This window comes from Nannobrachium achirus (genome assembly GCF_963921795.1).
Source record: "Nannobrachium achirus genome assembly, chromosome: 21".
Classification (NCBI taxonomy): Eukaryota; Metazoa; Chordata; class Actinopteri; order Myctophiformes; family Myctophidae; genus Nannobrachium; species Nannobrachium achirus.
The window spans coordinates 23459510-23472875 of record NC_137828.1 but is presented as its reverse complement, the minus strand read 5'-3'; the positions used below and the strand labels follow the sequence as shown (position 1 = coordinate 23472875).

The 13366-nt window shown below is 40.9% G+C and overlaps 1 protein-coding gene across 1 annotated transcript in view; it reads right to left on the bottom strand.

Moving 5' to 3' along the window:
- Positions 1-13366, bottom strand: part of LOC308306646 (myosin-IIIa-like) — a gene marked incomplete at both ends in the record, with an annotated part of 67498 nt that overhangs the window by 36058 nt on the left and 18074 nt on the right. The window contains 6 exons of the mRNA XM_080751687.1: positions 32-179; positions 647-857; positions 3887-4013; positions 8237-8351; positions 8493-8591; positions 11602-11804. Of these exons, the coding sequence (XP_080607813.1) occupies positions 32-179; positions 647-857; positions 3887-4013; positions 8237-8351; positions 8493-8591; positions 11602-11804 (903 nt within the window). The remainder of the gene's footprint in view (positions 1-31; positions 180-646; positions 858-3886; positions 4014-8236; positions 8352-8492; positions 8592-11601; positions 11805-13366) is intronic.

The following is a 13366-nucleotide window of genomic DNA, read 5'->3' as shown; positions in this document are numbered from 1 at the left end:
CTGCTATGGGGGTGTGGCCAGTGTGTTGTACCTGCTCCCATGCAAATATGTGTTGATTGAAGTAGAACTGGATCTGCTCGTTGGCTATGTTAATGCAGAGCTGCTCGAACGAGTTCTTCTTGAAATTCTCGAACCCAAAGATGTCCAGGATGCCAATGTTCAGTTCCTTCTCGTCCACTCTGATGGAGGAGAGAGAGGAGAAAGCGAAAGATATTAAAGTAAGAGATTGATCCTCCTAATAATGACTAGACAAGGTTACATGTCGTTATGGCTATCCAGAGTGACTTGAAACAGGTCAGGCTTTGGTGCCTTCTGCCTTGATAAAAGAGGCACTATGACAACTTTCTGGGTATTTTCCTCCTGAATAGAAAGTTGATGGGAGCCCAACTTGATTTGGCCACTGTGGGTATTTGCCATGAGCAGATCAGGGTAGATTTTTTTATCCTGGCTAGTAGACCTAATTTCCTGTCAGAATCAGTTGAAAAACTAAATAATACAATTTTGTCCAACCTGAGTGTATTTTTTTCCCCTAGATTTACTAGACTGCACTGGTTGAAAAACACTGCCCTACAGTAGGTCAAAGTGCTACGGGTGTGAAGAGGTGAAACATTGGTTGTGAATCTGCAGCTGTGACATCTTTTCTCACCCCAGCTGGCCGTCGGGCCGCAGCAGGGAGTTGATGCGGTTGACGATCCAGTTGAAGAGGCGTCCGTAGAGGGCCTTGCTCATGGCGTCCCGCACCTCCGCAGCCTTCTCCACCGTGTTGGGCCTGACGATGGTCTCCCCCCGCGCCACCACGCAGTGGGAGGTCAGGGCCTCCTGGAGCTCCTCTGAGCGGATGCACAGCAGGGACGCGGCTGGAGGGATGAGATCAAAAAGGGTTGAGTACTCAAGGGTACTCAATTTTTTTACTTAAAAGAGTAGTTCACTCATAAAATGACTTATTTTCGTTCAATTAAACGTCCAATGAAGCCTTGAATTCAAAGAGATTTTTTTTTGTTTTTGTCGCATTCCTAAGCCAATAATTTGGCGACTGAGTCATTGGTCAACATGAGACTCAGTGTGAGACTCTTTGAGACACCACCGGTCATCAAATTATTGGCTCAGGAATGTGACAAAATCTAAAAAGAATCTCTAAAAAGAAGGCTTCATGGCTCCTTGCCTGCCATAAGACGAGTTTGATGAGTTCTGTTTTTTTTTTCACGCTGGATGGCGCTGTTCGCTAGCCTATGGGTCACCAATTATTTCCCGAATTCTCCTGGACGTCACCTGACATATCAATGACATAACCGGAAAAAAAAAAGCTTTTCTTTTTTTTAGGAATAAAGACTGTTAGGCATTTTGTTGTGGTTCATATCATCTTTTTATCATTTCATATTGATGACCAACTGACCACCTGACCCTAAGGCACAGTGACTGTGTCCTGCCATAATGCCATGTGCAGCATTTACAAGGCCAGGCTTCTGTCTGCCATGGAGCCTGTAAAACAATGAGAATTGTTTTGGTTTATAAGGCTCAGCCTGGTGTCATGCAGACACCAGCGAAGGACATCTTTTCACCAACCTATGAACTCTTTGCTACTGTATATGGACTCTTTGTCTTGTCATTTGTGGACAAGAAACATATCCTATGAACTGTTGAAACGTCATCCACTGACCACTTGAATTCTCTCTCTCCAGTAAACATTCCATTCTCACTCTGAATCACTCTCCTGTCTTATTTTCTTTGTGATGGATTATTGTATCTCATAGGGGAATAAGAAGGTGTTGTTGTTTATAAATAATATATTTATCAAAATATAATTCACCACATCACCATAGTGTCTGTGTATGTGGCGATGTGGTGGACGCAAGGTTAACACGGAAGCCTGTATCTTTCAAAAGGATGATGGCGTATGGACAAGGATTGTTTTCTGATACAAGCTTTTTTGAATGCTCGCATGCGTGGATCGGAGCGGTGCAGAATATTCATCGAGTTGTCAAAGGTCGGTGAAAAAATGCTCTGAATCCTGGCAGTCAATGTAAACATTTGTTTTAATCCAAGGCACCCCTGCCTACATTATAATTTTCACTCCCAGCACCATATATTTATAGCATATCGTCGTTGTCATGTGGAAACCTTGTGTGTCCAAAACCGTTCGTTTTGTATTTATCATCTATAAAATGTACTAAACTAGTGAAAACAGCCGATCTACAAGCACACAACGCCTCGCGATGCGAGGCGTTGTGTGCTTGTAGATCGGCTGTTTTCACTATATTTGTGCGACAGTCTTGTATGATGATCGAAGCAGGGCTTTGCTTTACCAAAAACCGTACACATTTCAAAAATAACTTTGTACTTCAAGTTTAAAATGATACTAAATATTTTTTCAAGTGTTCAAATAAATTCCAAATATTATCAAATTATCTCGCGGCACCCCTGGACTGCCGTCGCGGCACCCCAGGGTGCGCCGTCACCCACTTTGAAAACCCCGGCATTAGGGCACGGTCACATGAAAGTATGGTTGCCGGCTGATAAACTCTTTTTGTGCTCAGCCGGCAATTTTTTTGCAGCCAGCGGATTCTCCCAATAACCAATGAGACACGTAGCTACAACCACTTGTCACTTCAGTCTGAAAGCTGCGCTAGATCATAAATCCCCGCCATTCTCATTGAAACGCATTGGCAGAATTAATCCACTCTCATAGGTAGAATATTTGGGCGGTGTGACCGTGCCCTTACCACAAGTTTTAAAATGTATTACACATCACGTCTTTTGAAAATAGCAAGTAAAAGTACTGAAAATTGGAAATACTCCAGTAAAGTACACAATTGTACTCAGCACTATAAATGCACTTAGTTACTTTCCACCACTGTACAAAAAAAATAAAAAAAAATAAACATATTCATGTCATCAATGATGAATGTATAGCCATTTACTCATTGTGCCATTCGGTGTATAACAGACGAACATAAACAAAACAAATATGTATAGCCATCTTTGGACAAACGATTCATTATTCATGAGATAGAGATAACACTAGGCTAGTTTTGCAGTCAGTGAAGAAGCTGTAGAAAGCCCCGTGTCGTCTGGTCCAGCAGCACCACTGTACCAAGCCTCATCCATCACATCAAGGAGATAACGGCCGTCTAGACTCTGGAGGAAAAAAACTGCCTCGCATGCTGAGACTTCCATGTTAAAGGAACATGTACACCAGAGGTGGAAAGTAAGTAACTAAGTACATTTACTCAAGTATTGTACTTAAAGGGACTACACCATGAATTTCACATTTTCATTTTTTTTTCTAGTTTTTTGGTCTTCTCAGTGTCTCTTCAAGCTCCAAAAAAAACTATTCATTAACTCTAAGCCTTGCCTTTCTTTTCAGTTATTTTCTGAATGGGCGTGTACTCTTTTGAAATCGTCACAGGGGGGCTCATATCCATAGTACCGCCCCTCCACTTCAGTTTCCTGGCAACTGAAGAGAAGGGGGCGGTACTTTTGGTGCCATGCTTGGAATGATACAGAGAAGATTAGCATGGTGCCATGGTATCGTTCCAATGTTAGCCCAAAGACAGCACCCCGTTGCCAACAAAGGGCATTTTGTTATTGCATCTGAAAACGGCTTGGAATTAGAGACAGACAGAATATGAAATTTCAATATCCGAGTGGTTGTTTAGGCTAAAACCTGTATAAAACTGTATTATGGACCAATATTTATATGAAATATATATTTTTAAAAGCATGGTGTGGCCCCTTTAAGTACAAATCTGCCCTCATTGGCAGAATAAAAGTGTGGTCAGACCACTCCCTAACAGAGTATTGCAGTATTGATACTTTTACTTAAGTAAAACGTTTGAGTACTTTTCCCACCGATGGTACATTTACTCAAGTAAACCTGTGGTCTCACCGTTCTCCAGGACAGAGCTGTTGGAGATATCGCTCTTGTCAGTCTGGTGTTCCGTAGCGACCGGAGTGAATTCTACGTCGCCTATGTTGAGGATGGCTGCCAGGGTGCTGTACACACTGCCCAGCTCCTGTGGCACAGAATGACATATAGAGTACTGTATTAAATCACTGACATGACCACAGAATGACATATAGAGTACTGTATTAAATCACTGACATGACCACAGAATGACATATGGAGTACTGTATTAAATCACTGACATGACCACAGAATGACATATAGAGTACTGTATTAAATCACTGACATGACCACAGAATGACATATAGAGTACTGTATTAAATCACTGACATGACCACAGAATGACATATAGAGTACTGTATTAAATCACTGACATGACCACAAGCATAATTTGTATAGGGTTGATGGGTTTAATAAACCCAAGGGCCCCCCTACTGGGGACAGTATTAAAATTCATAGGCTATTATATCGTCGTTGTCTGGTGAAAACCTTGTATTTCCAAAACCGTTCGTTTTGCATTTTTCATTTTAAAAATGATTTAAACTAGTGAAAACAGCCGATCTACAAGCACACAACGCCTCGCGGGGTGCGAGGCGTTGTGTGCTTGTAGATCTGCTGTTTTCACTATTTTTGTGCGACAGCCTTGTGCGATGAAGCAGGGCTTTGCTTTGCGAAAGAACATACAAATTTACACCCGACAACGACGATATGTATTTTGTCATTTCCAATATATCAGGGGTCTCTAATCTCCTAAGCTATGGGCCCCCCTCACGGCAGTACAGGGCCCTTTTGATCTGAAAACCCATGCAGAATAAGATCTAATTTCGCCCCTGGACATGACTCTAGAAGAGTCTAGATACTGTACTGCAATGTTTCCCAAAAAGGGACCAAGCCCCCAGAACCGTGGAGAATGATTGAAGCCTCAGAAGCCTGGTGGACAAATCTGGTATTGCAAGACTTCCGCATTTGGGATGCTACTGCGCATGCTTCTATGGTCAGAAACGCTAGTAGCTACGCCTGTTCTATTGGCTCCAATGTTGGAGCCAACCAAGGAAGTACAGGTACTTCCGGGTGCTTCATGTGCTTGTGGGCAACATTCATTGAAATGAATAGGAGGGCGGAGGGCAGTCCACCCTCTAGATATATAATGGTCTATGTTTTTTAGAAGTAGTGAAAATAACAGATGTACAAGCTCACAGCGTGGCACGTTGTGAGCTTGTAGATCTGCCATTTTCACTACCGTTGTTGCCTATTGAGGTCAGATTTCACCCAGGTTTTTTCATCTCACTTGCTTCATGCAGTCTACTGTCTTTTTCACATTTAGGAAAACATAGGCATACACAATACACATAGCATAAACATTAAAGGTGATATGATACACCATGCATTTAAAAAGTATTTATGTCATATTGTTTATGTCCCAAAAACGTTTTTCAAAAGGTTTGAGGCTAAATTACCACTCCTGAATAGAGAGCATCTCTCATTTTTGAATGGCTCTCGGAGCATTTCAGCTGCAGTACCACCTTTGGCCTGAACTGCGCCACCCCCCCCAAAAATCTTTTTGAGAAAAAATAAATCTTTTTTGAAGAATGTTTTTTTTTGATGATGACGTCACAATCGGCAGATGACGTTACAATCGGCAGCAAATCTGGATAGCCTGTTTTGAGAACCCGTGGGATACTTTTAACCTTCACCTTCTCAAAACCAGAGAAAGACACAACGGTCAGAAATGGGACTTTGTGAGGATAGAAGGTGCTAGTGGGACCCCAAAAAAAGGTTTTAAAATAGGAAAAGTGAAATTTCATGGTGTATCACCTTTAACCGATACTATGTTGGCTACTTACCATTGAGCATTTGGAATACAAGACAGTAACAAGGCAGAAAATCGCAACTGCCCCTTAGTAGCGGACAGTGGAAAACCAAAGTAGTATGAGTGACATGAGTGATCTGGGCAGCTTGCCCCAGGAAATGTGCCAAGCTCAATAGGAAACAACAGTAGTTTTGGTCCCGGGCAAATGTCGAATTTCTCTTTTGGGTCTTGACCTAAAGAGTTTGGGACCACAGCTAGTGTAGTATAGAAGGTATGCGTGTGACATCATCATCATACAAGGAAGTTATGCGGGAACGCCTATTGAGTGGCTAAAACTACTTTCTGGCCTTGACAGTCCATACATCCAAAAAGAAAAGTCCTATCTGATTGCATTAAACGACGTTAAACTCACTTTGCCACTCGATTTGCCACTCACTTTACGCATGCGCATACCCTCTATTAAGTGATGCCTATAGGCTTGATACTAAAATAATAGTTTGTACCTTCTTTAATATCCTTTTTCTTTATTTTATTTTCAGAGCACTTACATCACCCTATTTCACCTTATTTCACCCATGCAATAACTTGGGCAAGGCTGGATACCCCGGCTACAGTAACTGTAGTATTGATTTAGAGCCTAGGGACATAAATACTGTGCAGTATCTTGTCACCGGTAGCAAATTCAAATGGCAAATCTGTCCAACGTGCTCTTTAACACCCTGCTAATATCATGTCGTATTTATTTATTACGACATTACAAAATCTGGCAAGCTCCTAATTTGAGTGATTGATTTTTCTTTATTAAAGTGTCATCATGCTTCCAAGGAAACCCAGCCCATATGGACTTACAGGACACTTTTACGTTTCATTTGACATAGACAATGAACCGACATGACAATTCACAAACGATGATCAGACAAAATGACCAACTAACACCCAAGCGTGATACAAGGCAGATTAACACAATCATGCAACCTAAATTACAACACCCTTACAATTGGGCCTGTTGCCTCACATCTCAACCGAGACCTGACATGAACCTACAGTACTTGAAAAGCTGGGATTGTTTTCTACTCCAAATTTGACGTCTTAGATACTTCATAATTAAACAAACCACTCCAGCTTCTGGCCATCATCTTCTCAGAATAGCTTCCTTCATTTTTTTTGCATTACATCAAATAATACATGTAAGCCTTGACAAGCCATTTTTTCATCCCCATTTTTTTGTACCGCTGACTATTTTTTGCATTTGTTTTACTGAGGATAAGATTAGAAATAAGTTTAGGATTAGGCATAGTTTTATTGAGGTTAAGTTTAGGAATAAAGTTAGGTTTTGGCAACGTTTTACTGAGGTTGCGTTTTAGGAATAAAGGTTAGGTCTAGGCATAGTTTACTGATGTTACGTTTAGGAATACAAGGTGACAACCGTTCCGACGTCACCAGATTTTCCCCGGGACGAGCGTCTTGGTATTCACAGGAGCCTATCTCTGTAGCGTGAGGGAGATTGATGTCGCTAGGACGTGACGCTAGTATGTCGCAAAGACATCGAATGAAGGAACCCTCAAATCACCATAAACTATATAATGGGTAACCTATCTCAAACACAATCGTATGGTTCCAAATCAATTCAATCACCACCATGTTCTACACTCAAGATGCGTGTTTGCACATTTTGAATAACGCCAGAAGTTGAATATTAGGAGTCAGCTCCAGCAGCACTGCCAAGTGATTCATTGCAGGATAAGTGCTATCGACATGCAGGCTCCCAAAGGCAATCAGTTCTCTGGGCTCCACTAGCCTCCGAGATGCAGTTAACAGGCCACTTGTTCCTGTATAGCATTATCGTAACAGCAAGCCGCCATGCATTCATAGTAGTTTAAAACTGGACTTTTCCTTTAAGGCAGTGGTTCCCAAACTGGGGGTCCCCAAATGATTAGCTTAACATGCAACAACATTGTTTTCTCACTCAACAGTGAACAAACCAATATAGAGTAGAAGTGTATACAGAGTGTCTGCATACAATTTAAGGACTTTTAAGACCTTTTTAACACATCTAAAATTAAAAATTAAAATAAACTAAACAATAAGACCATAACTACAGTATGTAAAAAGTAACCAACAAACTGTATTATAAGAAAATGGTCAAACATGACCTAAGAAAGAGGCACAAATCGTGAAAATAGACGATCTACAAGCTCACAAACCTCACAATAGTCAGCAGGCTATTTTCACAATATTTATCTATGGAACCGAGTCAAGCTTAATGTAATTCCTCGACTCTTAAAAAAGAGTGCTTGTCAGGGTGGGGGGTCCCCAGTTCAAATATGATTATTTTGGGGGGGTCACACCCTGAAAAGTTTGGAAACCCTTACTTTAAGGGGTTCAGGTTAAACAATGCAATTCTCCATGTACATACTATAGGAATAGGTGCATAAACGTGAGCGTGCACATACTGCCTTCTGCCCCTATCTGCAGAGAGAGCTCTTTTAGCTTCTCGACCAGTAATTAAGTGGCAGTGTTACCTCCAGGGTGAATCCGATGACTTTGAAACACTGCTCCACTGCATCAAACTGCTCCTTGTAGAAGGCGTTGCTCACAATGTCAGGCCCTAATTTAATGTGCTCGTTGCACAGATACCTGGGGGAGAAAAATAAGGGAAACACGAGCAAGGTCAAGTTGCGTGTGTGTGGGGTCTCGGGGAAGTGTAGGGAGAGGGTTTGATGCATGAGGAGGAAATAACAGTGTTTGAGAAGAAGGTTAAAGGAATGTCAAACCCACTTGGGGGTTTTGCTGTCGGAGAGCTTGTAGTGGGCCAGCTTCTTCCTGTCCGCCAGGCCGGCGTAGATGTAGTAGAAGACGTGGAAGTTCTTCTCTCCGCTGTAAAAGATACATAACAGGTTATTTCTTTTGGTCCAACCATTACATTTACATTATTATTTTGTCGCCGTAGTGTAGAAACCAACATTCTCTGTTTTTCAACTTTTTTATTTTCTTTAATAAATCTCTATCTTTAATAAAGGCTATACTGAACACCCTTTACGTCTGTGTGTGGGTTTTTACAAATATTGAACCTATAAAGTATTAAAAAGCGCTTCTGACTAAACCTCCAAAATTCAATGGATCGGCAAACTGTCGGTCAAACCACCCAACTCCAACTTATGTTGTTTTTTATTGTCTGAGTTAATCATTCTAATTAATGGTCAAAAACCTCCTAACTCCATTTGAGCTGGATTTGGGTAAGGTGATGATAATTATAAGGACACATTCAAGTATCTGACAAGTATCTGACAATGAATAAAGTCACCACACCAACTTTGATGAGGCAGTAATATGTTGTTCTAAATCCCCCCACCCCATAATTGGTTTCTGCATTCTGCCCAACAGCAAAGATTTACTTTAATTTGATTACATTATCACAAATTCAGTCCACCCACATTGAATCCCATAATTTGCCAAGTTAATTCGCTCTGTGACATTGGAGAGATACAGTTAAGTGATGGATTGCTACCATACCTCACATTCACCCACCGTCTGTTTAATCTACTACCATCAGGGAAACGCTACAGATCAATCCATGCCAAGACCTCCCGCTTCAAAAACAGTTTTTACCCTACAGCCATACGAACTCTAAATTCCCTCTGTACCCCACTCCCTCTCCCTCCTCACACTAGCTAAATGGTTGTCTGTCCTTTATTTTAGTTTTTCATGTTTTTATTGTTGGTTGTGCAAATGTCTATATGTACTTGTTTTTGTTCCTTGTTTCTGTCAGAGCTGCAACATTTTATGTGCTGAAACTAAATACCACCAACCTGGTTGTGTGGCAATAAAAGTAACTTGAACTTGAATTGCAGGCGGTTTCACTCCCTGGTATATTTTCATCTCAATGGAGATTGACTAGAATAATATCAAGGATTTTAGGGGGTATAGTCGATGCATTCTCTCCTAATATAAGCCGCCACGACCTAATCTGCAGATTTTTGTTTATTGTCTCTAAGTCTGACTTTGACCCATGCTCGCACACATTTTTCAACATGCTCGCCATGTGATCCGTTACTGCTGATGAAATGTTGCGGCGTCAGACAACACAGAATGCTGTATCGAGTCTGGAACTATACACCTCCTGAAATCCAAGACGGGAAGCTGTCATCCGTTTGTTATTTCCCTTCAGGAAAATCTTTACACTGCATTTTTCAGTTTCCAATTCTGCTAAGCAGAAAGCTATACATGTTTAGATGATTTTGATTTATATTAGGATACATTTTGGCAGCTGTAAAGACAAAACGGAAGCGGGGAGAAGAGACGCCACTTCCGCTTTATCGCTTGATCATTTTCAGAGCCTCCGTTCCTCCAGACCATACATGGGCAACTGGCGGCCCGGGGGCCACATGCGGCCCCCACCTTCAATTAATGCGGCCCGCAGGTTAATACCAGAATACTGATATATTATTGATTTCAGCTGTTACAATTCCAAACATGACCTGCTTTAATTCTGTCAGTAAATATTAGTAGCGTAATGACTAGTATAGTAGTATTAAAATGTAATTTTTTTTTTATGTCCAATGTATTTGTATTTAGGTTCATAAAGTTAACATGACTATATAACTAAATGCATTTGAAATTAGATAAAATGTTACATTTCAGGATTCCAATTCAAAAACAACAAACAATAATTCAGGATTCCAATTCAAAAGAAGCAAAAATAGCTGATCTACGAGCTCAAAACGCATCGCGGCGCGATGCGTTTTGAGCTTGTAGATCTGCTATTTTTTGCTTCTTTTGTATGAGATACTAGAATGACAAAGTAGGACGTAGCAATATGTAATGTGGCCCTCTGGAGTGAAGGTGGAAATATAGTGGCCCTCGCCATCATCAAAGTTGCCCACCCCTGCTCCAGACTGTATGACCGGAAGCATTTGACATTTCTTCTGGCTCACAAGACGAATGAAATATTAACGGCTTCCTCCATTGCGGTGTACATGTGCATGAATATTGTGTGAGCAAGTCTGGTCACGACTCGCGATACCCCAATATGAGTTGCAGCAACAAAAAAAGAAAAGAAAAAGAAAAAAACGTAAGGTGTAAACATAATTGTTCTTGTCAGATAGCCTCGTGAACCAGCCTCTCCCGGAAATCTACATTTCCTAGAAAGCAATTGAAAAGCAGATTTCCAGAGAAGGCTGATTGACAAGGCTACTCGTCAGATACTCTAAAAAGATGTTATTTAGGAAAAAATGTTGTACTCCTCTACAAGATTATATGTTCCTGCCTGAGGAGGAAAATCACAAAATATCAAGCAGCCCCCTTTTTCATCATGTCTCATGCATCAGTGCTTCTCGGATGTCAGACATCCGACCAGAATCGAAATTCATTACAGAAATGTACAGTACAAGTGTCAATACAGGCCTTTCAGACAGTACTTTGTGTAGACCTGTCTTCTAATGAAATACTTAAGCTTGCCCCTGCCTTTGAAGATCCAAGACACTTTGGTGAGCTACAATCTTTGATCAGACAGGAAATTGCCCCTTCCACTTGAACCTCTGTAGTCCAAAGAGAGTCTGAGACAATGAAAAAAACAAAAAAAAACTAAAAGAAAAGATAGATTCACTGAACTGCTGTATTTTGAACTGATCCCTTGCCGACAGGCTAAGAAAATAGACTGTGTTCCGATGTCATTTTAGAAATTGGCAAACCCAATTTACATTTCTACAAATGTAAATGACGTGCAATGAGCTTGCATATATGCTATTTTCTTTAAGAACCACTGTTCTAAACCAACGTTCTAAAACTTATGTTGCTATATACAGTATACAAAGCTAAACTCTAAAATGCACAGATGCTTTCCTGTGTTAATGGGTTTTAATGAACTCTTGCCTGTACTTGTACTTACCCGGCCTGGTGGATGACTCGGGACTTCTCCAGCAGGTACTCAGAGATCTGGGCTCCCACCACGGTGCCTCCGCTGGTGAACTTCATCTCCAGGTACTTGCCGAAGCGACTGGAGTTGTCGTTGATGACGGTGCAGGCGTTCCCGAACGCCTCCACCAAGCCGTTCACCAGCAGGATCTTCTCCTGGAGCGTCCGATTATTGGCCTGAATAAAAATATTGACCAACAGCCAGTAAGTGGGAGGGTGGGATATGGTGTAATAAGATGAGGTAAGTAACTGTGGAGGGATCAAACAATAATCGTCTTTAAATCGGTTTAAAATAATGAGCACATATTGATTTATTGATTGATTGAATATTTTATACAAAATAATGCTAAGAAGTAAGGCTGGGCGATATTAGGAAAATCTTCCATATTTGATAACGTTGTTGAGTAATCGATATTACTCACGATATTAGTAAGAACAATTGCATTATATCATTTTCAATGTTTTTCTGCTTTAGGTCCACTGCCTGCCTATAACCCAGATAATGAATAGCATATCCATGCGGGTGCATCTCTCCACTCCGACATGTCTCCTTTCCGACATGTCTCCATTCCGACACTAACCCTATCTCTACCCCTACCCTAAACCTTAGGCCCATGGGGAGTGTCGCCACTCCGACAATAAGAAGTCCATTTCGAGTGGCGACATGTCGGAATGGAGAGAGCCTCCCTATCCATGCATGCACACAGCACAGTGCACATAGAATAAAGAAAATAAATGCCTTATTTCCATTTTCCAACAATGGTTTTATTGAAATAACCACACCTGGTTACAGATGGACTGCTTTTTTCTTGTCCTTTTCTTGCAGGGTGAACAAATAAAAGGTTCTTTAAACTTCTATGCGATAGTGCTGTGGTTAACCTCTGTTCAAATTAAATTCTAACTCTGATAATCAAAGAGCAGTGACTCGTGACTCCAGCACTCTGAACATTCAAGCATTGTTGGCGGGTCATACTTTTTTTATTTTGGAAATCCAAACGTGTTGGGTGTCCATTTAATGTGTTTTTTGATGGAGAATTCAAATATGACATTATTTTTGTGATAGGACAACTCTAACCTACATTAATTTGCATTTTTAAATTGTTAATTGTACCCGTTCTATCTCATTTATAAGCTAGTAAAATCCAAATGAAATCTTAACATGTGGGGTGTCTAAATTATGTGTTTCTTTATGGGGAATTCAAATATGGAATTCTTTTTTGGATAGAATAACTCTAACCTACATAATTTTGTACTTTAAAAAGGGAGAAATGTGCGATTTTTACCGCTTTTTTGGATATTGTTATAACACACAAGGGAAATGTTTTATAATGACAAAGCCAAATCAAATGTACATATTTATTAACCATTTAAGTGCATAACAGTGAATACACTTATGGATATCAAATATCACTTCCAGAATGTTGCTAAGTTGAACAAGTCCTGCTTTGACTCAGCCTTGGACATCAGCCTCCTGCTGGTCTCCTGATCCCTGATACCTCCATCCCTCTTTTCCTGGGAGAAGAACAGTATCTGGAGGAAGCTTCAGTCACCATTTTGACAACCCTCTCAATACTTTGGATGTGGCATGGCCAGTGGGGTACCTCCATGGGGGTGTTGATAACGTTATTCAACTCTGAGGTGTTTATTGTACAGGTGCGAGGTGGCTCTGCACATCTTCTGACTAGCTAATCATTTCAGCAATGCTGGAAGCATCATCAGGTGTCTTTCTGCTTCTTACT